The 23270-nt window shown below is 53.9% G+C and overlaps 1 protein-coding gene across 6 annotated transcripts in view; it reads left to right on the top strand.

The window, feature by feature from the left end:
* The window catches only part of LOC137327055 (pleckstrin homology-like domain family B member 1), a 326545-nt gene that overhangs the window by 239689 nt on the left and 63586 nt on the right, over window positions 1-23270 (top strand). For all 6 annotated transcript variants that reach the window (XM_067992448.1, XM_067992446.1, XM_067992447.1 and 3 more), the window contains 2 exons: window positions 1409-1519; window positions 9570-9659. In XM_067992448.1, the coding sequence (XP_067848549.1) occupies window positions 1409-1519; window positions 9570-9659 (201 nt within the window). The remainder of the gene's footprint in view (window positions 1-1408; window positions 1520-9569; window positions 9660-23270) is intronic.

Raw genomic sequence — 23270 nt, 5'->3', positions numbered from 1 at the left:
TATTACAGATGGATGATGGACGGGTTATGTAGATAGATAATGATGGTGTAATACATAATCAAACTATCGTTCATGCTCATAAAGTAAGATTGTTTTACTGCCTTCAGCACCTCTACCTGTGTACACTTCACCATGGCCAATGTCAATATTTTTTCAAAGTCGTGTTCTGTTTACTTTTCAGCGAGTCCTGTTTGAGATCACTTTGGCTGGGATTTTCTTGGGCAGGGTGGGAGCCGCTCCGAGGAAATCCCTGGCCTTCGCATCATATACTTGCCACATTTTTAACCGTAGTTTGGTGGTTATGGTGCTGAACAAGCCCCCCGCAGAGGCCGTGAGTTCGAATCCCACCACGGCCACTTGTGAAATTGAGTTCAATAAATCTGCTAATTGGTGGATTGGCACCAGAGAGAATGACCAGGGAAGCAGCTGGATTGTTGTAAAAACCCAACTGGATCACTCGTGTCCATCATGACAAGGGAACCCACCGTCTGGCTCCAGCCCCTACTCCGCCTGGCTCCAGCCCCTACTCCGCCTGGCTTCAGCCCCTACTCCGTCTGGCTCCAGCCCCTACTCCGCCTGGCTTCAGCCCCTACTCCGCCTGGCTCCAGCTCCTACTCCGCCTGGCTCCAGCCCCTACTCCGCCTGGCTCCAGCCCCTACTCCGTCTGGCTCCAGTCCCTACTCCGTCTGGCTCCAGCCCCTACCCAGTCTGGCTCCAGTCCCTATTCCATCTGACTCCAGCCCCTACCTGGTCTGGCTCCAGCCCCTACCTGGTCTGGCTCCAGTCCCTACTCTGTTTGGCTCCAGCCCCTACCCGGTCTGGCTCCAGCCCCCTACCCGGACTGGCTCCAGCCCCCTACCCGGACTGGCTCCAGCCCCTACCCCATCTGGCTCCAGCCCTTACCCCATCTGGCTCCAGCCCCTACCCCATCTGGCTCCAGCCCTTACCCCATCTGGCTCCAGCCCCTACCCCGTATGGCTCCAGCCCCTACCCCATCTGGCTCCAGCCCTTACCCCATCTGGCTCCAGCCCTTACCCCATCTGGCTCCAGCCCTTACCCCATCTGGCTCCAGCCCCTACCCCGTATGGCTCCAGCCCCTACCCTGTATGGCTCCAGCCGCTACTCCATCTGGCTCCAGCCGCTACTCCGTCTGGCTCCAGCCCCTACTCCGTCTGGCTCCAGCCCCTACTCCGCCTGGCTCCAGTCCCTACCCGGTCTGGCTTCAGTCCCACATTATAAGGTTGATTTTTTTCTGCCCTCAGGCTAACTAGGGATGGGCGATAAATGCCAACACCCCAAGAACCAATTGTGTCACTCAATTACTTAGTAATTATTTTTTTCAAAATAAATTCAGTTATTGAAATTATTTGAAGATGGTTCTCATGAGGTTTCTGCTTTTCTCTAATAGAAAAAACTAGCGTCATTGAGAAGTCAGATGGGTCAGATTGTGCAGCAAGCTGAGCTGGAGTGCGAGCATTTCACCAAAGAGAAGAACAATTTACTCGTGATGCTCCAGAGAGTAAGTGTCACAAGGAGAGCAGCAAGATACTGTATTGGAAAACTCTGTGTGTTCCCCAAAAAAAACAAAGGATTCAAGATAAACGATCCTGGTACGGCCACTGCTCTTTAACGGAGTGATTCCCTTCCCAGTGGGGACTGGTGGTCACAGGGAACGTTAGTTGCGTAAAGTGCTGGAAATACTCAGCGAGTGAGGCAGCCTCTGTGGAGAGAGAAACAGAGTTAATGTTTCAGGTCATAGAGTCATAGAGTCATAGAGTCATACAGCACGGATAGAGGCCCTTCGGCCCATCGTGTCCGCGCCGGCCATCAAGCCCTGTCTACTCTAATCCCATATTCCAGCATTTGGTCCGTAGCCTTGTATGCTATGGCATTTCAAGTGCTCATCCAAATGCTTCTTGAATGTTGTGAGGATTCCTGCCTCCACAACCCTTTCAGGCAGTGAGTTCCAGACTCCAACCACCCTCTGGGTGAAAAAGTTCTTTCTCAAATCCCCTCTAAACCTCCCGCCTTTTACCTTGAATCTATGTCCCCTTGTTATACAACCCTCAACGAAGGGAAAAAGCTCCTTAGTATCCATCCTATCTGTGCCCCTCATAATTTTGTACACCTCAATCATGTCCCCCCTCAGCCTCCTCTGCTCCAAGGAAAACAAACCCAATCTTCCCAGTCTCTCTTCATAGCTGAAGCGCTCCAGCCCTGGTAACATCCTGGTGAATCTCCTCTGCACCCTCTCCAAAGCGATCACATCCTTCCTGTAGTGTGGCGACCAGAACTGCACACAGTACTCCAGCTGTGGCCTAACCAGTGTTCTATACAGCTCCATCATAACCTCCTTGCTCTTATATTCTATGCCTCGGCTAATAAAGGCAAGTATCCCATATGCCTTCTTTACCACCTTATCTACCTGTTCCGCCGCCTTCAGGGATCTGTGAACTTGCACACCAAGATCCCTCTGACCCTCTGTCTTGCCTAGGGTCCTCCCATTCATTGTGTATTCCCTTGCCTTGTTAGTCCCTCCAAAGTGCATCACCTCGCACTTTTCCGGGTTAAATTCCATTTGCCACTGTTCCGCCCATCTGACCAACCCATCTATATCGTCCTGCAGACTGAGGCTATCCTCCTCGCTATTTACCACCCTACCAATTTTTGTATCATCAGCGAACTTACTGATCATACCTTTTACATTCATATCCAAGTCATTAATGTAGACCACAAACAGCAAGGGACCCAGCACCGATCCCTGTGGTACCCCACTGGCCACAGGCTTCCAGTCACAAAAACAACCTTCGACCATCACCCTCTGCCTTCTGCCACTAAGCCAGTTTTGTATCCAAAGTGCCAAGGCACCCTGGATTCCATGGGCTCGTACCTTCTTGACCAGTCTCCTGTGGGGGACTTTATCGAAGGCCTTACTGAAATCCATGTATACCACATCCACTGCGTTACCCTCATCCACACGCCAAGTCACCCCCTCAAAAAATTCAATCAAATTAGTCAGACCTTTTTGTCAGAACTGGAAAATGTTAAAGAGTTAAAGTTTTTAAACAAGTACAGAGCCAGAGAAAGGGGGAGGGGAGGGAAGGAAAGAACGAAAGGGAAGGTCTGTGATGGGGTGGAGGGCAGGAGTGATTAAATGACAGAAGGGATGATGGTGCAAGGCGAGGAGGGTGATAATGAGACAAACATGGAAACAAAAGGTGGGTCCAGAGGAGGTACAAAACACCCCACCCCAATGACTGGATCACCCTCAACAACACGGAGATGTAGGGAAGATGTTTCAACTTGTGGGGAGTCCAAAACTAGAGGCTATAAATATAAGATAGTCACTAACAAATCCAATAGGGAAATAAGGAGAAACTTCTTCACCCAGAGAGTGGTGAGAATGTGGAACTTGCTACCACAAGGAGTAGTTGAGGTGAATAGCATAGATGCATTTGACGTAGGGAGGGAGGAGGCTCGTGTGGAGCATAAACACTGGCATAAACCTGATGGGCCGAATGGCCTGTTCCTGTGCTGTACATTCTATGTAATAACCTGATGGGCCGAATGGCCTGTTCCCGTGCTGTACATTCTCTGTACATTCTATGTAATAACCTGATGGGCCGAATGGCCTGTTCCTGTGCTGTACATTCTATGTAATAACCTGATGGGCCGAATGGCCTGTTCCTGTGCTGTACATTCTATGTAATAACCTGATGGGCCGAATGGCCTGTTCCTGTGCTGTACATTCTATGTAATAACCTGATGGGCCGAATGGCCTGTTCCTGTGCTGTACATTCTACGTAATAACCTGATGGGCCGAATGGCCTGTTCCTGTGCTGTACATTCTATGTAATAACCTGATGGGCCGAATGGCCTGTTCCTGTGCTGTACATTCTATGTAATAACCTGATGGGCCGAATGGCCTGTTCCTGTGCTGTACATTCTATGTAATAACCTGATGGGCCGAATGGCCTATTCCTGTGCTGTACGTTCTCTGTACATTCTCTGTAATTCAATGTGATGTAAGGGAACTCTTTGGTCACTGGTTGCCAATTGAAAAATCCGCAGCTACCAATCGGAATCCGTTTGACTGATGCAGAGGTTGTGCAAGGTACTCTGGTCAGGAAAGGTGTTCAGGAAAGATAGGGAAGGAAAGAAAGGAGGGGAGGCAGTATTGATTAAAGAGAATATTGCAGTACTGGAGAGAGAGGATCTCCTGGAGGGGTCAAGGACAGAATCTATTTGGTTAGAGTTAAGAAACAATCGAGGTGCCATTACACTACTGGGTGTATTCTGTAGGCCACCAACTAGTGGGAAGGAGATAGAGGGGCAAATTTACAGGGAAATTACAGAGAAGTGCAAGAACCATAGAGCAGTGATAATGGGGGACTTCAACTATCCTAATATAAACTGGGACAGTAATAGTGTAAAGGGCAAAGAGGGGGAGGAATTTCTGAAGTGTGTTGAGGAGAACTTTCTTGATCAGTATGTTTCTGGCCCAATGAGGAAGGAGGCATTGCTGGATCTGGTTCTGGGAAATGACGTGGGCCAAGTGGAGCAAGTGTCAGTGTGGGAACATTTAGGGAACAGCGATCATAGTATCATGAGGTTTAGAATAGCTGTGGAAAAAGACAAGGACCACTCTAAAGTAAAAATACTCAATTGGAGGAGGGCCAATTTCAATCGAATGAGAACGGATCTGGCCCGGGTAAATTGGAATCAAAGATCAGCAGGAAAAACTATAATTGAACAATGGACGGCCTTTAAGGAGGAGATGGTTCGGGTACAGTCTAGGTACATTCCCATGACGGGGAAAGATAGGGCAACTAAAACCAGAGCTCCCTGGAAGACGAAAGAGATAGAGAATAAGATGAAGCAGAGAAAGGGGGCATATAATAGATGTCAGGTTGATAATACAAGTGAGAACAAGGCAGAATATTGAAAGTTCAGAGGGGAGGCAAAAAAGGAAATAAGAGGGGCAAAGAGAGAGTATGAGAATAGACTGGCGGCCAACATAAAAGGGAATCCAAAAGTCTTCAATAGGCATGTAAACGGGTAGTAAGAGGAGGGGTGGGGCCGATTAGGGACTAAAAACGAGATCTACGCATGGAGGCAGTGGGCATGGCTGAGGTATTAAATGAATACTTTGCATCTGTCTTTACCAAGGAAGAAGATGCTGCCAGAGTCACAATAAGTGAAGAGGTAGTTGTTGAGATACTGGATGAGTTAAAAATTGATAAAGAGGAGATACTAGAAAGGCTGGCTGTACTTAAAGTAGATAAGTCACCCGGTCTGGACGGGATGCATCCTAGGTTGCTGAGGGAAGTAAGGGTGGAAATTGCGGAGGTACTGGCCATAATCTTCCAAACATCCGTAGATAGGGGGGTGGTGCCAGAGGACTGAAGAATTGCAAATGTTACATCCTTGTTCAAAAAAGGGTGTAAGGATAAACCCAGCAACTATAGGCCAGTCAGTTTAACCTCGGTAGTGGAGAAACTTTTAGAAACGATAATCCGGGACAAAATTGACAGTCACTTGGACGAGTGTGGATTAATTAGGGAAAGCCAGCACGGATTTGTTAAAGGCAAATCGTGTTTAACCAACTTGATTGAGTTTTTTGATGAGGTAACAGAGAGGGTCGATGAGGGCAATGCAGTTGGTGTGGTGTATATGGACTTCCAAAAGGCGTTTGATAAAGTGCTGCATAATAGGCTTGTCAGCAAAGTTGAAGCCCATGGAATAGAAGGAGCAGTGGCAGCATGGATAGGAAATTGTCTCAGTGACAGGAAACAGAGAGTAGTGGTGAACGGTTGTTTTTCGGACTGGAGGGAGGTGTACAGTGGTGTTCCTCAGGGGTCGGTACTGGGACAATTGCTTTTTTTGATATATATTAATGACTTGGACCTGGGTGTACAGGGCACAATTTCAAAATTTGCAGATGACACAAAACTTGGAAGTGTAGTGAACAGTGAGGAGGATAGTGATAGACTTCAAGAGGATATGGACAGGCTGGTGGAATGGGCGGACACGTGGCAGATGAAGTTTAATGCATAAAAGTGTGAGGAGAGGCAATGGAAACTAAATGATACAATTCTAAAAGGAGTGCAGGAACAGAGAGACCTGGGGGTATATGTACACAAATCGTTGGCAATGGCAGAAAAGGTTGAGAAAGTGGTTAAAAAAGCATGCGGGATCCTGGGCTTTATAAATAGAGGCAGAGAGTACAAAATCAAGGAGGTTATGATGAACCTTTATAAAGCACTGATTTGGCCACAACTGGAGTATTGTGTCCAGTTCTGGGCACCGCACTTTAGGAAAGATGTGAAGGCCTTAGAGAGGGTGCAGAAGAGATTTACTAGAATGATTCCAGGGATGTGGGGCTTTAGTTATGTGGATAGACTGGAGAAGCTGGGGTTGTTCTCCATGGAACAGAGAAGGTTGTGAGGAGATTTAATAGAGGTATTCAAAATCATGAAGCCACATAAGGAGATAATAGGACGGGTGACCAAAATCTTAGTCAAAGAGGTAGGTTTTAAGGAGTGTTTTAAAGGAGGAGAGAGAGGTGGAGAGGCCAGTGGTGGGGCGATAAGTTTCAGGGATGCGCACAAGGCCAGAATTGAAAGAGCACAGAGATCTCGGAGGGTTGTAGGGCTGGTGGAGATAGGGAAGGGTGAGGCCATTGAAGGATTTGAACACAGGGATGGGATTTAGAGCCCTTTATGAAGGGGAGAGGAGGTGCCAAGCAGGATACAGGGAAGATTAAAGAGGGACAAACCAACGGCATGATCAAAGGGAAAGGTTGAGGGGGAAGCACTTGAAGGAAAGGGGATTGGTAGCAAGGCGGAGAGGCTTTGGAAGGGAGTTCCAAAGCACGTGAGTGAAGGGTGTGAAAGATCAGTCTCAGTGGTGGACTGGAGGGAATGAGGGAGGAGCAGTAATACACAGCCGGATCAGAAGGTCTGGTCTAGGATGTAACATTGGAGAAGGTGGTTTAGATTAGTTGGAGCAAGACTGAGACAGAATTTTAAAATGGAAATGACAACCTTGACATTAATACCTGGGGATGGTGAACCAGTGGGGCTTGGCAAGGACAGAACTGATGGGTCTCCATTCTTAGTCAGACCTTCCGTGTGTTCCCTAGAGTTTGAATTTGTCAATTCTCGAATAAGTTATCATGAGTTGCGGGTCAGGCATTAAATCAACGCCCTTCTGTGTGGTCAGATGGTGCTGATCTCCTGCACTATGGCCCTTGCCCTTTCACCTTGGTGATCTCCTGCACTATGGCCCTTGCCCTTTCACCTTGATGATCTCCTGCACTATGGCCCTTGCCCTTTCACCTTGGTGATCTCCTGCACTATGGCCCTTGCCCTTTCACCTTGGTGATCTCCTGCACTATGGCCCTTGCCCTTTGACCTTGGTGATCTCCTGCACTATGGCCCTTGCCCTTTCACCTTGGTGATCTCCTGCACTATGGCCCTTGCCCTTTCACCTTGATGATCTCCTGCACTATGACCCTTGCCCTTTCACCTTGGTGATCTCCTGCATTATGGCCCTTGCCCTTTCACCTTGGTGATCTCCTGCACTATGGCCATTGCCCTTTGACCTTGGTGATCTCCTGCACTATGGCCCTTGCCCTTTCACCTTGGTGATCTCCTGCGCTTTGGGAGATCGCCTTTGTTTCTCAGTTTGAAAGGAAACATGAGTAGTGCTGTGACTTCAGTATAAATAGCAGACTGAACTAGTTCTCCCAGTGAGAGTGGCAGTGTTGACTATTCCTAGTACAGTACCTCAGTGGTCTTTATATAACTAGCAGATTGAAGCAGTTCCCACAGTACGCACAGCACTGTTGAATGTTGCTAATTACTTTTAGCTGTCACAGTGATTTAGACTGTGATTAGGCTGGAATGCTCCTCTCAAATGCCGGTGGTCAGTGATTCAATTCCCAGCACTGGCTGACAGCTTCTGCTATGTTTGCCAGAGATCAGCTTTTCCTTTCAGCGGGATAGTATGGCATCAGAATCAACAGGAGTCTCCTATTACAGGATGAGGCCTTAGCTTCCACCCAGTGGGATGAAAACAGCGGCAATGCAAGGCAGAGGAATGGCTCCAAACATTCTTCCTGCAGAAAGAGGGAAAATCTTTCAACAAGTAGAGAACAGTAAAACAGATTGAATAAACATAGCCTGTTTTCCCTCGAGTACAGAAGATTAAGGGGTGACCTAATCATAGTATTTAAAACGATAAAGGGACCCGATACAGAAACTATTTCCTCTGGTGGGAGAGTCCGGAACAAGGGGGCATAATCTTAAAATTAGAGCTAGGCCGTTCAGGGGCGATGTTAGGAAGCACTTCTTCACACAAAGGGGAGTGGAAATCTGGAACTCTCTCCCCCAAAAAGCTGTAGATGCTGGGGGACAATTGAAATTTTCAAGACTGAGAGCGATATATTTTTGTTGGGTAAGGGTATCGAGGGATATGGAGCAATGGCGGGTAAATAGAGTTAAGATACAGATCAGCCATGATCTAATTGAATGGTGGAATAGGCTCGAGGGGCTGAATGGCCGCCTCTTGTTTCTATGTTCCATTTTACATCTCTAAAATAGGTGCAATGAGGACCAATTTCTGCCCCATTGACTTGAATGAATCACAGTGTGGACAAGGGGTGGGATTGTACCCAGGCCAAGAACTGACTGGGGTTGCCAACCCTCCTGGATTGTCCTGGAGTCTCCAGGACCTAAAGATTAATCTCTTGGACGCTGCTGTGAGCAACCCAGCAGAAAAATCATAGGGGCATTAAAAATATTGTGATTTTTAAACATTTTCTTTGAACACTTTATTAGTTATAAAAATATCGGAGATGGGAAGGAAGGCTGTTTGATCGGGCGGGTCAAACCTCCAGGAATACATCCAACCAGAGTTGGCAACCCTAGGACTGATAATTGATACCACAGTTCCATCAATCTCATCACGGGGTGGGGGGGGTCAATTCACCCGCGAAGGGAGAACGGATGGGAGATAGGGGTTGAATGCAGGAGTGCTGAAACTCTGAACCATGCCGCCTTCGAGTGTGGCTCTGCTCTGCGGTGAACTTGCTTTATTTAGACCAGTGTTGTCCAATAGAAATTGCTGACTAGCCACAGGGCGACACCGTGTGAACCACAGGCACTAATTTTAGTAGAGACACCTCACACAGGCTCGCATAATCCAGGTAAATGTACTTCACATGTGTACATTTATTAACGAACATTTACCACCATCCAGTGACCAAGATGTAGAGCAGCCACAATGAAACACTCGCACACTCTGCTTTTTGCCGTACCATTTTACCAACCAACGCACAAAAAGGTTAAAGTTCACATACATGCGCCGTGCGAATATGAGGATTGAGATCACACGCCCAGAGACGGTGTCTATCACTCAATGTTTATTTACTAATCAGAAATGCAGTTGGCCATATCTGGATTCCCAATTGCCCACATGTGGCTGGTGGCTAATGTATTGGACATCACTGTTTTAGATACCGCGAATCGGCTAAAAATGAGACAAAACTCTTTTCTTCCCCTCAGGAAAAAGAGAACCTGATGAGTTTGGAGAGGGTGTATTGTGAGAGCACTGGTGAGTCAGGCCTCCCCATCAATCCCAACACATTTAAGGAGGTGAGTACATTCTTACATCTTTCCAACCATGTGAACTGTCCTTTAAATGGTAACGTTCTAACCACACGACTTTCCCAGATGTTATGTTGAGTGCACAGTGTGAGACGAGCAGTCTAAAAAGGTTTAAACACCGCTGATGTCTAACGAATATCGCTCAAATGGAGCAGCTCCTGTTCCCCCAGCACCATAAAGAAAACCATCAACGCCAATAAAAGGCATCCTTTGTCCAGGAGCTCCGGTAAAGATGTTCAATCACACGTGGGACAATCGGTTTGGAAACATACCGCAACGTTTCTGCAAACTCTTCGAGTGGAGGCCTGGAATACCGACCATTCCGACGGGCTGGAGTCAGCCATGATCCGAGCCGCCCAGACCGTGCAAACAGGCCCTGTAAAGGCTCATCGCTCGTGCGCAAAGCAGACGGCTGTCGCCCATATTGCAAGCTGTAAATTGGCAGTGATTCTGGTGATTCCATAAAGTTCCAATTTCTCCAGGTTAAAGGTTAACTTGTCTTTCGGATTTGGCTCTTTGACTTTTGACCCATCAGGTCCCACGGCCTGCACCGGGAGACTCCGACTCTTCCCGGCCCCATGAAGGAAACTTTCCCGCTCACCCTGGAGGGCTTCTCCATTCGTCCCACCGGCTTTGGCCTGACGGAAAAATCTGCCAGCGCTGCGGTTCCCCTGCTCAGACCCGGCCGTCGGGGTCCTTGGGATATAGAAGGGCCCCCATTAGCACTTACACACGAGCCTCCCGCCTGAGTCCACCAGCTCCAGAAAACAGCAGAGTTCAATTCGGAGGCAGATGGAGCCGCTCCAATTTAACTGCTCGCCCGCTCTTCCCACCAAGCGGGGAGAGTTAAAATCCCCCCCCCCCGGGGGAAGTGTTGGATTAGGGGGCATATTTAAGATAACTGGCAAAAGAAACAGGGGGGCGATAAGGAGAACTTTTTTACGCAGCGAGTTGTTATGATCTGGAATTCACTGCCTGAAAGGGCGATGGAAGCAGATTCAATCGTGGCTTTCAAAAGGGAATTGGATAAATAGTTAAAGAGGAAAAGTTTGCAGGGCTATGGGGAAGAGCAGGGGAGTGGGACGAATTGGATAGCTCTTTCAAAGAGCTGGCATAGGCACGATGGGCCGAATGGCCTCCTCCTGTGCTCTACGGGGGGGAAGCAGTAGAGAGAGAGAGAGAGGCAGCTGTTAGACATCCTCACACAGCAGATAAGGTGGATTTGATTTGCCAAATGTGTCGAGCAGCTTTCCATGCACGCTGGGGGAGAGTTTACACACTGTCTGTCCACGTCCTGTGAGTACCCAGCAGCTGAAATCAATAAGCCATCTCTGATCTTACTGCCCCTTTGATCTATTTAAGTTCTCTGACGATTGTTTGAAAGTTGCAGGGGCGGCTGCTAATCACATAAAGCAGTTCAACTCGCTGTTATAAAAAGGGGAGGTTCCATTTGAACATAGCAAAAATCACTCTGCTTCAAGTAAACTTTCCAGTCCGTGTACAATGCCTCCATTGGTGGTCATTCAGTGAACAGTGGTTTAAACCCCATCCCCCGATACTGAGTCCCCTCCTCTCCCCATTCCCCGAGACTGAGACCCCTCCTCTCCCCATCCCCCGATACTGAGACCCCTCCTCCCCATCCCCCGATACTGAGACGCCTCCTCTCCCCATCCCCCGATACTGAGTCCCCTCCTCTCCCCATCCCCCGATACTGAGACACCTCCTCTCCCCATCCCCCGATACTGAGTCCCCTCCTCTCCCCGTCCCCCGATACTGAGACCCCTCCTCTCCCCATCCCCCGATACTGAGTCCCCTCCTCTCCCCATCCCCCGATACTGAGACGCCTCCTCTCCCCATCCCCCGATACTGAGTCCCCTCCTCTCCCCATCCCCCGATACTGAGACGCCTCCTCTCCCCATCCCCCGATACAGAGTCCCCTCCTCTCCCCATCCCCCGATACTGAGACACCTCCTCTCCCCATCCCCCGATACTGAGTCCCCTCCTCTCCCCGTCCCCCGATACTGAGACCCCTCCTCTCCCCATCCCCCGATACTGAGACCCCTCCTCTCCCCATCCCCCGATACTGAGACGCCTCCTCTCCCCATCCCCCAATACTGAGACGCCTCCTCTCCCCATCCCCCGATACTGAGACTCCTCCTCTCCCCATCCCCCGATACTGAGACCCCTCCTCTCCCCATCCCCCGATACTGAGTCCCCTCCTCTCCCCAACCCCGATACTGAGACCCCTCCTCTCTCCATCCCCGATACTGAGACCCCTCCTCTCCCCAACCCCGATACTGAGACCCCTCCTCTCTCCATCCCCCGATACTGAGTCCCCTCCTCTCCCCATCCCCCGATACTGAGACCCCTCCTCTCCCCATCCCCCGATACTGAGTCCCCTCCTCTCCCCAGCCTCCGATACTGAGACCCCTCCTCTCCCCATCCCCCGATACTGAGTCCCCTCCTCTCCCCATCCCCCGATACCGAGTCCCCTCCTCTCCCCATCCCCCGATACTGAGACCCCTCCTCTCCCCATTCCCCGATACTGAGTCCCCTCCTCTCCCCATCCCCCGATACTGAGACCCCTCCTCTCCCCATCCCCCGATACTGAGTCCCCTCCTCTCCCCATCCCCCGATACTGAGTCCCCTCCTCTCCCCATCCCCCGAGACTGAGACCCCTCCTCTCCCCATCCCCCGATACTGAGTCCTCTCCTCTCCCCATCCCCCGATACTGAGACCCCTCCTCTCCCCAACCCCGATACTGAGACCCCTCCTCTCTCCATCCCCCGATACTGAGTCCCCTCCTCTCCCCATCCCCCGATACTGAGACCCCTCCTCTCCCCATCCCCCGATACTGAGTCCCCTCCTCTCCCCAGCCTCCGATACTGAGACCCCTCCTCTCCCCATCCCCCGATACTGAGTCCCCTCCTCTCCCCATCCCCCGATACCGAGTCCCCTCCTCTCCCCATCCCCCGATACTGAGACCCCTCCTCTCCCCATCCCCCGATACTGAGACCCCTCCTCTCCCCATTCCCCGATACTGAGACCCCCTCCTCTCCCCATCCCCCGATACTGAGACCCCTCCTCTCCCCATCCCCCGATACTGAGACCCCTCCTCTCCCCATCCCCCGATACTGAGACCCCTCCTCTCCCCATCCCCCGATACTGAGACCCCTCCTCTCCCCATCCCCCGATACTGAGACCCCTCCTCTCCCCATCCCCCGATACTGAGACCCCTCCTCTCCCCATCCCCCGATACTGAGACCCTTCCTCTCCCCATTCCCCGAGACTGAGACCCCTCCTCTCCCCATCCCCCGATACTGAGACCCCTCCTCTCCCCATTCCCCGATACTGAGACCCCCTCCTCTCCCCATCCCCCGATACTGAGACCCCTCCTCTCCCCATCCCCCGATACTGAGACCCCTCCTCTCCCCATCCCCCGATACTGAGACCCCTCCTCTCCCCATCCCCCGATACTGAGACCCCTCCTCTCCCCATCCCCCGATACTGAGTCCCCTCCTCTCCCCATCCCCCGATACTGAGACCCCTCCTCTCCCCATCCCCCGATACTGAGACCCCTCCTCTCCCCATCCCCCGATACTGAGACCCCTCCTCTCCCCATCCCCCGATACTGAGACCCCTCCTCTCCCCATCCCCCGATACTGAGACCCCTCCTCTCCCCATCCCCCGATACTGAGACCCCTCCTCTCCCCGTCCCCCGATACTGAGACCCCTCCTCTCCCCATCCCCCGATACTGAGACCCCTCCTCTCCCCATCCCCCGATACTGAGACCCTTCCTCTCCCCATTCCCCGATACTGAGTCCCTTCCTCTCCCCGTCCCCCGATACTGAGACCCCTCCTCTCCCCATCCCCCGATACTGAGACCCCTCCTCTCCCCGTCCCCCGATACTGAGTCCCCTCCTCTCCCCATTCCCCGAGACTGAGACCCCTCCTCTCCCCATTCCCCGAGACTGAGACCCCTCCTCTCCCCATCCCCCGATACTGAGACCCCTCCTCTCCCCATTCCCCGATACTGAGTCCCCTCCTCTCCCCATTCCCCGAGACTGAGACCCCTCCTCTCCCCGTCCCCCGATACTGAGACCCCTCCTCTCCCCATCCCCCGATACTGAGACCCCTCCTCTCCCCATCCCCCGATACTGAGACGCCTCCTCTCCCCATCCCCCGATACTGAGTCCCCTCCTCTCCCCATCCCCCGATACCGAGTCCCCTCCTCTCCCCATCCCCCGATACCGAGACCCCTCCTCTCCCCATCCCCCGATACTGAGACCCCTCCTCTCCCCATCCCCCAATACTGAGACCCCTCCTCTCCCCATCCCCCGATACCGAGACCCCTCCTGTCCCCATCCCCCGATACTGAGTCCCCTCCTCTCCCCATCCCCCGATACTGAGACCCCTCCTCTCCCCATCCCCCGATACCGAGTCCCCTCCTCTCCCCATTCCCCGAGACTGAGACCCCTCCTCTCCCCATCCCCCGATACCGAGTCCCCTCCTCTCCCCATTCCCCGAGACTGAGACCCCTCCTCTCCCCATCCCCCGATACTGAGACCCCTCCTCTCCCCATCCCCCGATACTGAGACCCCTCCTCTCCCCATCCCCCGATACTGAGACCCCTCCTCTCCCCATCCCCCGATACTGAGACCCCTCCTCTCCCCATCCCCCGATACTGAGACCCCTCCTCTCCCCATCCCCCGATACTGAGACCCCTCCTCTCCCCATCCCCCGATACTGAGACCCCTCCTCTCCCCATCCCCCGATACTGAGACCCCTCCTCTCCCCATCCCCCGATACTGAGTCCCCTCCTCTCCCCATCCCCCGATACTGAGACCCCTCCTCTCCCCATCCCCCGATACTGAGACCCCTCCTCTCCCCATCCCCCGATACTGAGTCCCCTCCTCTCCCCATCCCCCAATACTGAGACCCCTCCTCTCCCCATCCCCCGATACTGAGACCCCTCCTCTCCCCATCCCCCAATACTGAGACCCCTCCTCTCCCCGTCCCCCGATACTGAGACCCCTCCTCTCCCCATCCCCCGATACTGAGACCCCTCCTCTCCCCATCCCCCGATACTGAGTCCCCTCCTCTCCCCGTCCCCCGATACTGAGTCCCCTCCTCTCCCCATCCCCCGATACTGAGACCCCTCCTCTCCCCATCCCCCGATACTGAGACCCCTCCTCTCCCCATCCCCCGATACTGAGACCCTTCCTCTCCCCATTCCCCGATACTGAGTCCCTTCCTCTCCCCGTCCCCCGATACTGAGTCCCCTCCTCTCCCCATCCCCCGATACTGAGACCCCTCCTCTCCCCATCCCCCGATACTGAGACCCTTCCTCTCCCCATTCCCCGATACTGAGTCCCTTCCTCTCCCCGTCCCCCGATACTGAGACCCCTCCTCTCCCCATCCCCCGATACTGAGTCCCCTCCTCTCCCCATCCCCCAATACTGAGACCCCTCCTCTCCCCATCCCCCGATACCGAGACCCCTCCTTTCCCCATCCCCCGATACTGAGACCCCTCCTCTCCCCATCCCCCAATACTGAGACCCCTCCTCTCCCCATCCCCCGATACTGAGTCCCCTCCTCTCCCCATCCCCCAATACTGAGACCCCTCCTCTCCCCGTCCCCCGATACTGAGTCCCCTCCTCTCCCCATCCCCCAATACTGAGACCCCTCCTCTCCCCATCCCCCGATACTGAGACCCCTCCTCTCCCCGTCCCCCGATACCGAGTCCCCTCCTCTCCCCATTCCCCGAGACTGAGACCCCTCCTCTCCCCATCCCCCGATACTGAGACCCCTCCTCTCCCCATCCCCCGATACTGAGACCCCTCCTCTCCCCATTCCCCGATACTGAGACCCTTCCTCTCCCCATTCCCCGAGACTGAGACCCTTCCTCTCCCCATCCCCCGATACTGAGACCCCTCCTCTCCCCATCCCCCGATACTGAGACCCCTCCTCCCCATCCCCCGATACCGAGTCCCCTCCTCTCCCCATTCCCCGAGACTGAGACCCCTCCTCTCCCCATCCCCCATACTGAGACCCCTCCTCTCCCCATCCCCCGATACTGAGACCCCTCCTCTCCCCATTCCCCGAGACTGAGACCCTTCCTCTCCCCGTCCCCCGATACTGAGACCCCTCCTCTCCCCATTCCCCGATACTGAGTCCCCTCCTCTCCCCATCCCCCGATACTGAGACCCCTCCTCTCCCCATCCCCCGATACTGAGACCCCTCCTCTCCCCATTCCCCGATACTGAGACCCCTCCTCTCCCCATTCCCCGAGACTGAGACCCTTCCTCTCCCCATTCCCCGAGACTGAGACCCTTCCTCTCCCCATTCCCCGAGACTGAGACCCTTCCTCTCCCCATTCCCCGAGACTGAGACCCTTCCTCTCCCCATTCCCCGAGACTGAGACCCTTCCTCTCCCCATCCCCCGATACTGAGACCCCTCCTCTCCCCATCCCCCGATACTGAGACCCCTCCTCCCCATCCCCCGATACCGAGTCCCCTCCTCTCCCCATTCCCCGAGACTGAGACCCCTCCTCTCCCCATCCCCCATACTGAGACCCCTCCTCTCCCCATCCCCCGATACTGAGACCCCTCCTCTCCCCATTCCCCGAGACTGAGACCCTTCCTCTCCCCGTCCCCCGATACTGAGACCCCTCCTCTCCCCATTCCCCGATACTGAGTCCCCTCCTCTCCCCATCCCCCGATACTGAGACCCCTCCTCTCCCCATCCCCCGATACTGAGACCCCTCCTCTCCCCATTCCCCGATACTGAGACCCCTCCTCTCCCCATTCCCCGAGACTGAGACCCTTCCTCTCCCCATTCCCCGAGACTGAGACCCTTCCTCTCCCCATTCCCCGAGACTGAGACCCTTCCTCTCCCCATTCCCCGAGACTGAGACCCTTCCTCTCCCCATTCCCCGAGACTGAGACCCTTCCTCTCCCCGTCCCCCGACCCTCTGTTCCCCTCTATCGATAATGGTGTCTCTTCATTACCCATTATGAGCTGCCTTTCATCAAAGTGTTAAATTTTTGAAGTAAGTTCTAAGTTGGGAATAATAATTAAACTAACGAGTTCCCACAGTAATCTGGGAGCTGTTTATATTTTCACCTTACCGGAAATCCTATTTCAGATTTTTTGGCCAGTGGACAGTGTAGCAGATGATGTCACTTCCATACAGGCTTGAGCAGTGCGACCTGGCCAATTGGAGTGGTATCAAGCACGCAGCTGCTAATTTGGACTGGCATCCCAAGCACCAGTCATAACTTCGAGACTTGATGCATCTCATTTTTAGGGCACTATATCCTTGCCCAAAGAGCTGTCAGGACAAGCAAATGGGAGATGCGCTGCAGCCGATCTGGGACCCTTCACTGTCAAACCGTCGCAGCTCGTATCATAGAACCATGGAACCATGGAACAGATACAGCACAGAAGGGGGCCATTCGGCCCATCGTGTCCGCGCCGGCTCGAAGAACAACCAGGTGCCCATCCTAATCCCACCTTCCAGCACCCGGTCCGTAGCCCTGCAGCTCACAGCACTTTAGGTGCAGGTCCAGGTACTTTTTAAAAGAGTTGAGGATTCTGATATCAAAATCAAACTGTCCCGTCGACAGCCTCCATCGGTCTCCAGTCCACCAATCACTACATCTTCAGCTGATCCAGTGGGGCTTTGCTGTTGTGCAACTGGCTGATGTTTGAGGCACCAATCAGCACGCTTAACTCTCGGAGTTGAGGAGCTATCAATTCTCAGCTCCAATTAAAAGATGCAGTGGTGTCTGTCTTAGGGCACTTCCTCACTCCAACACCTCTCAACACACAGACATTTCTCCAAACCTCTCTCCTCACTTTCATAGAGTGATATCATACAGAAGCGAGGGCACATCTCACTCCACCAATTCAACAGGTAGCTGTGAGATCTGGAAGTCTTGTTTCTCAACCATCTGCCATTGGTCAGGACACCAGTGTTAGGTCCTACTCCCAGCATCGGAATGTCTTGATAAAAGACACGCAAGAGACACTGGGGTCAATTTTAACCTAACCCGCCCGTCGGGGAACTGACGGGATTGGGGGCAATGCTGGTTTTACACCCTGCCTGATTTTAGCCTCCATTGAAGTCAGTGGAGAGCAATATTGGGTGAGGTGTAAAACCAGCATTGCCCCCGATAAAGTGGGTTCCCTGCCCGTCAGTTAGGTTAAAATTACCCCCACTCACTCAGAAAATTTACCCCTAAAAATAGTTGCTGGGAATTTCTTCGGGAAGGTGGTGGGATGATTGGGGGAGAGATTACAAGAGAGGGGGAGAAAGTGTGGGGGAGAGTGAAAGAGAGAGAGGGGAAGAGAGTGGGGGGTGAGAGAGGGGAGGACTGGGGGAGAGGGTGGGAGAGAGAGAATGGGAGAGAGTGGGGGGGGGAGAGAGAGGAGAAGAGTGGGAGAGAGGAGGAGGGAAAGGGGGAGAGTGGGAGAGAGAGGAGGGAGAGGGAGAGAGTGGGGGAGAGAGGAGAGAGAGGAGGGAGAGGGGGACAGTGGGGGAGAGAGGGGAGGAGTGCGGGTGAGGGAGGGGGAAGACAGAGTGGGGGAGAGAAGGGAAGAGAGGGGGGAGAGTAGGGGAGAGAGGGGAAGAGTGGGGGAGGGAGGGAAGAGGGGGAGGGAGGGGAAGAGTGGGGGAGGGAGTGGGGGAGAGAGGGGAAGTCAGAGCGGGGAGAGAATGGAGGGAGAGAGGGGAGGGAGTGGGGGAGAGAGAGGGGGGTAGAGAGGGGAAGACAGAGCAGGGGAGAGAATGGAGGAGAGAGAGGGAGAGGGGGAGAGTGGGGAAGAGAGAGGGGGAGAGAGTGGGGGTGATGGAGAGGGTTTGGCTGCTGTAAACTGTGATGGAAGTTCGGCATAAGTGAGGCTTCCTCCGAAGCTACAACATCTGATCGGGACAAACTCCCCGGGGAAATTGCCGTGAGCATGTCACCTTCTATTATTTCACCGTGTGGTTGTCTACTTTAATTTCCCATTCAGAGGTGAAATTCAGCTCCTCTCTCTCTCTCTCTCTGATACTGTCCTCGTGCAGTTTTTAACTATTGAAACTACGCTTTGCTTGGATGTCGCTATTACGCTGTACTTTCCCCTTTTAACATTTCACTTTCTGCCCTTGGCTCCTTTTTTCAGGACTATGTGACTACTGTAAGCCAGATTAATCAGTTGTACAGCAGCTCAAAGACCAGTTGCCCTTCTGATTCTGTCGCTGTGCCTCCTGAGCCAGTCGGTGAAGCTCCCGTCCCCCAACAGATAATCCAGGCTCATCATCGAGAGGTTGGTTTGCTTGATCTGGTTTCGGCAAATTACCAAATTAACACGTGGCTGGTGAAGAGAGTGGAAATGGGCCGCTCTATCGACAGAAAGGGGCGTAAATCTAACATTATTGCTCCCGTTTTATGAGCCTAAAGTGAGTGCAACAATAACCAATTTAGCCGGGCAGAAGCCCACCCCGGTCCGGGCCACTGCTGAATTGGGCAGGGCCTGTTTTAAGGTGCCCTGGTGGCCGCCTGAAATGAGCCCAGGCTGCATTTCAATATTGAAATCAGGCCCCTGCTCTCGTTTCAGGCCCAGACTCCTAAATTGGTTTGCCCCAGTCGCGGTTTGCGATCTGCAAGCTCTGATTGGTATTTCCTGATGTGGAGCAGCCTAACCAGCGGCAATTAAAGGGATAGCTGGAGGCCGCTCAAAAAAAAAAAGGCCCCAAATAGGTTTAATGTTCGGTGAAGTTGGAAGGAGCGGGAATGCTCCTCCTGGCTCCACAAAACGACCGCAGGCCACTACCAGCCCATCCTCTCCCCTTTTCTTGAGTGCCCACCCCCCTCTCCCCCCCGGCCTTGGCCTGGACTGAAATTCCCGATTGCCAAGCTGCGTCCGGGGCCTGAATTGTTCTGAGGAATTTGCTTCAGTCCTCGGGCCTCTCCGTTCTGGCGGGCCGTCGCCGTGCACCGTCAGATTGGCGCCTGATTTGGGGCCCGAAGGAACTTGGACCGCAGAGACCTTGTGGCGTTTCAGCTCCCCGGAGCCCCCAGCTTCAAGCAATGCCCATAATACAGGCGGGGACCCCTGTAACTGTCGGCACTTCATGGGCACTCCAGGGAAAATGCCGCTTGGCAGCTGGCTGAAGTTGGGGCCGATTTCACTTGGGCCGGCATTATATCTTCCGGGATGTTCCGGATCGCTCTCACGCCCGGAACACTCTCGCAGGCCCCGTGAGCGCTCTCCCACTGAATCTTGCCTGTGTCAGGTGCTTCTGGGGCGGGGGAGGTGGGGCGCGGGGAGTTCCTCCAGCCCCGCCTCCTTTTGTGATGTCACAGAGTGGACAACACTGCAACCCCACCCCCAGAGGCAGAGACTGACGACACTGGGCACCACCTACCTCACCCCTGCCCGTCTCTATCCCCACCCACCCCTACCCCCTCCCATCTCTATCCCCACCCACCCCTCACCCCCTCCCATCCCTCACCCCTGCCCATCTCTATCCCCACCCACCCCTACCCCCTCCAATCTCTATCCCCACCCACCCCTCACCCCCTCCAATCTCTATCCCCACCCACCCCTCACCCCCTCCCATCCCTCACCCCTGCCCATCTCTATCCCCACCCACCCCTCACCCCCTCCCATCTCTATCCCCACCCACCCCTACCCCTGCCCGTCTCTATCCCCACCCACCCCTCACCCCCTCCCATCTCTATCTCCACCCACCCCTACCCCCTCCCATCTCTACCCCCTCCCGTCTCTATCCCCACCCACCCCTCCCCCCTCCCATCTCTATCCCCACCCACCTCTACCCCCTCCCATCTCTATCCCCACCCACCCCTCCCCCCTCCCATCTCTATCCCCACCCACCTCTACCCCCTCCCGTCTCTATCCCCACCCACCCCTCCCCCTCCCATCTCTATCCCCACCCACCTCTACCCCCTCCCATCTCTATCTCCACCCACCCCTCCCCCCTCCCATCTCTATCCCCACCCACCTCTACCCCCTCCCATCTCTATCTCCACCCACCCCTACCCCCCTCCCATCTCTACGCCCTCCCGTCTCTATCCCCACCCACCCCTCCCCCCTCCCGTCTCTATCCCCACCCACCCCTCCCCCTCCCATCTCTATCCCCACCCACCTCTACCCCCTCCCGTCTCTATCTCCACCCACCCCTCCCCCTCCCATCTCTATCCCCACCCACCCCTACCCCCTCCCATCTCTATCTCCACCCACCCCTCCCCCCTCCCATCTCTATCCCCACCCACCTCTACCCCCTCCCATCTCTATCTCCACCCACCCCTACCCCCTCCCATCTCTATCTCCACCCACCCCTCCCCCTCCCATCTCTATCCCCACCCACCTCTACCCCCTCCCATCTCTATCTCCACCCACCCCTACCCCCTCCCATCTCTATCTCCACCCACCCCTCCCCCTCCCGTCTCTATCCCCACCCACCCCTCCCCCCTCCCGTCTCTATCCCCACCCACCCCTCCCCCTCCCATCTCTATCCCCACCCACCTCTACCCCCTCCCATCTCTATCCCCACCCACCTCTACCCCCTCCCGTCTCTATCTCCACCCACCCCTACCCCCTCCCATCTCTATCTCCACCCACCCCTACCCCCTCCCATCTCTATCTCCACCCACCCCTACCCCCTCCCATCTCTACCCCCTCCCCGTCTCTATCTCCACCCACCCCTACCCCCTCCCATCTCTATCTCCACCCACCCCTACCCCCTCCCATCTCTATCCCCACCCACCTCTACCCCCTCCCATCTCTATCCCCACCCACCCCTACCCCCTCCCGTCTCTATCCCCACCCACCCCTACCCCCTCCCGTCTCTATCCCCACCCACCCCTACCCCCTCCCGTCTCTATCCCCACCCACCCCTACCCCCTCCCGTCTCTATCTCCACCCACCCCTACCCCCTCCCGTCTCTATCCCCACCCACCCCTACCCCCTCCCGTCTCTATCCCCACCCACCCCTACCCCCTCCCGTCTCTATCCCCACCCACCCCTACCCCCTCCCATCTCTATCTCCACCCACCCCTACCCCCTCCCATCTCTATCCCCACCCACCTCTACCCCCTCCCATCTCTATCTCCACCCACCCCTACCCCCCGTCTCTATCTCCACCCACCCCTACCCCCTCCCGTCTCTATCCCCACCCACCCCTACCCCCTCCCGTCTCTATCCCCACCCACCCCTACCCCCTCCCGTCTCTATCCCCACCCACCCCTACCCCCTCCCGTCTCTATCCCCACCCACCCCTACCCCCTCCCGTCTCTATCTCCACCCACCTCCACCACACCACCCCAGGCCGTGAGGAATTTTGGGATCGCTGCCTTCTTTATCAGTTCACTCACAGTCTCCTAGTTGTTGCCGGTAAAATGATTTGAGGCAGGTAGACAAGCAGTGTTAAAACTGTCTCCCACTTTCGCTGTTCTGAGTCTTTCTACCTGCTTTTGTTGGTTTAGCATTCAAAGTCATCTCCTCCCTGTCCTGGATGTGGCTCCCCTTCTCACCTCTCCTCTCGCCCTGTGCCTAAACCACCAACGGTGCATTGGCCTGAAGATGTGGAACCTTGTGTAGATGCTGCCCTTCCTCCTGCTCCTCCTCCTCCTCCTCCTCCTCCTCTTCCTACTCCGCCTCCTCTTCCAGCTAAAAAACATAGCAGGCGTAACCAGGTAATGTGTTAATGCATCTCCTTTCCTCTATGAGTCTGGGAAATACTTTTATCTGTTGGATTGGTGTGGGGTTATGAATTGATAAACAGGGTGCATGTTACAGGGGGTATTTATACACTGCCTCTCCAGCATCAATCTATCTGGTTCTAATTCAATTGTGTTTCTACATTTGTTCCCTTTCCCTTCCTCGAAGGTATCTGTCTGTCTCTCTATCTCATGCTCTCCCTCCCTTAGTTACACACAGGAGTCTTGCCGTTTATTTGGCACCAAGATGATTCCATCAACAGTCACCGACTTAGTAAATAGACATTTCTCAGTAAACCAAAAGTCCCAGATCACCATTCATTCCACACTTCCTGTCTGAGTGGGGGCACGAAATACAATATAATATCTCCCCGAGCGAGAGAATCAGTCACATATTACCTATAATCACCCAATGAGCAGACTGTTTCATGAGGCTGGAGTGTCTGTTTACTCACTAGGTCAAAATGGAGACCTCCCCATCGTACTCAGATGGTGGTACAGTCCTTCCATGATCTCTGTCCTTTGAGTTAACCTTTTCTCTGCTGTTCTGCTTTTTGGTGTATTATCTCTTAGATACATATGGACGAAAGAGAATCAACTGGCCCACTCACTCAGAATACATTACCCAATAAACAGGCAGGGAGAAGTTTCAAATGCAAAGTGACGCTGGCCACACAAAGAATGCATTAAACTGCAATCTGATGAATACAGGCCTGGCCTCCCATGTAGTGCTAACCACTTCCATACTGTTTGGTTCGGCCTGGAACATATTCTCATTGCCGCAGCGTCAATCATATATCAGGTTTCCAGCTTCACAGTCCTACCCATCTCCCCAGCAGCAACGCAAATCTGGGCCCAACTTGTCTGTT

This window comes from Heptranchias perlo, chromosome 11 (genome assembly GCF_035084215.1).
Source record: "Heptranchias perlo isolate sHepPer1 chromosome 11, sHepPer1.hap1, whole genome shotgun sequence".
NCBI classification, from domain to species: Eukaryota; Metazoa; Chordata; class Chondrichthyes; order Hexanchiformes; family Hexanchidae; genus Heptranchias; species Heptranchias perlo.
This window is presented reverse-complemented; position numbering and strand designations above follow the sequence as displayed.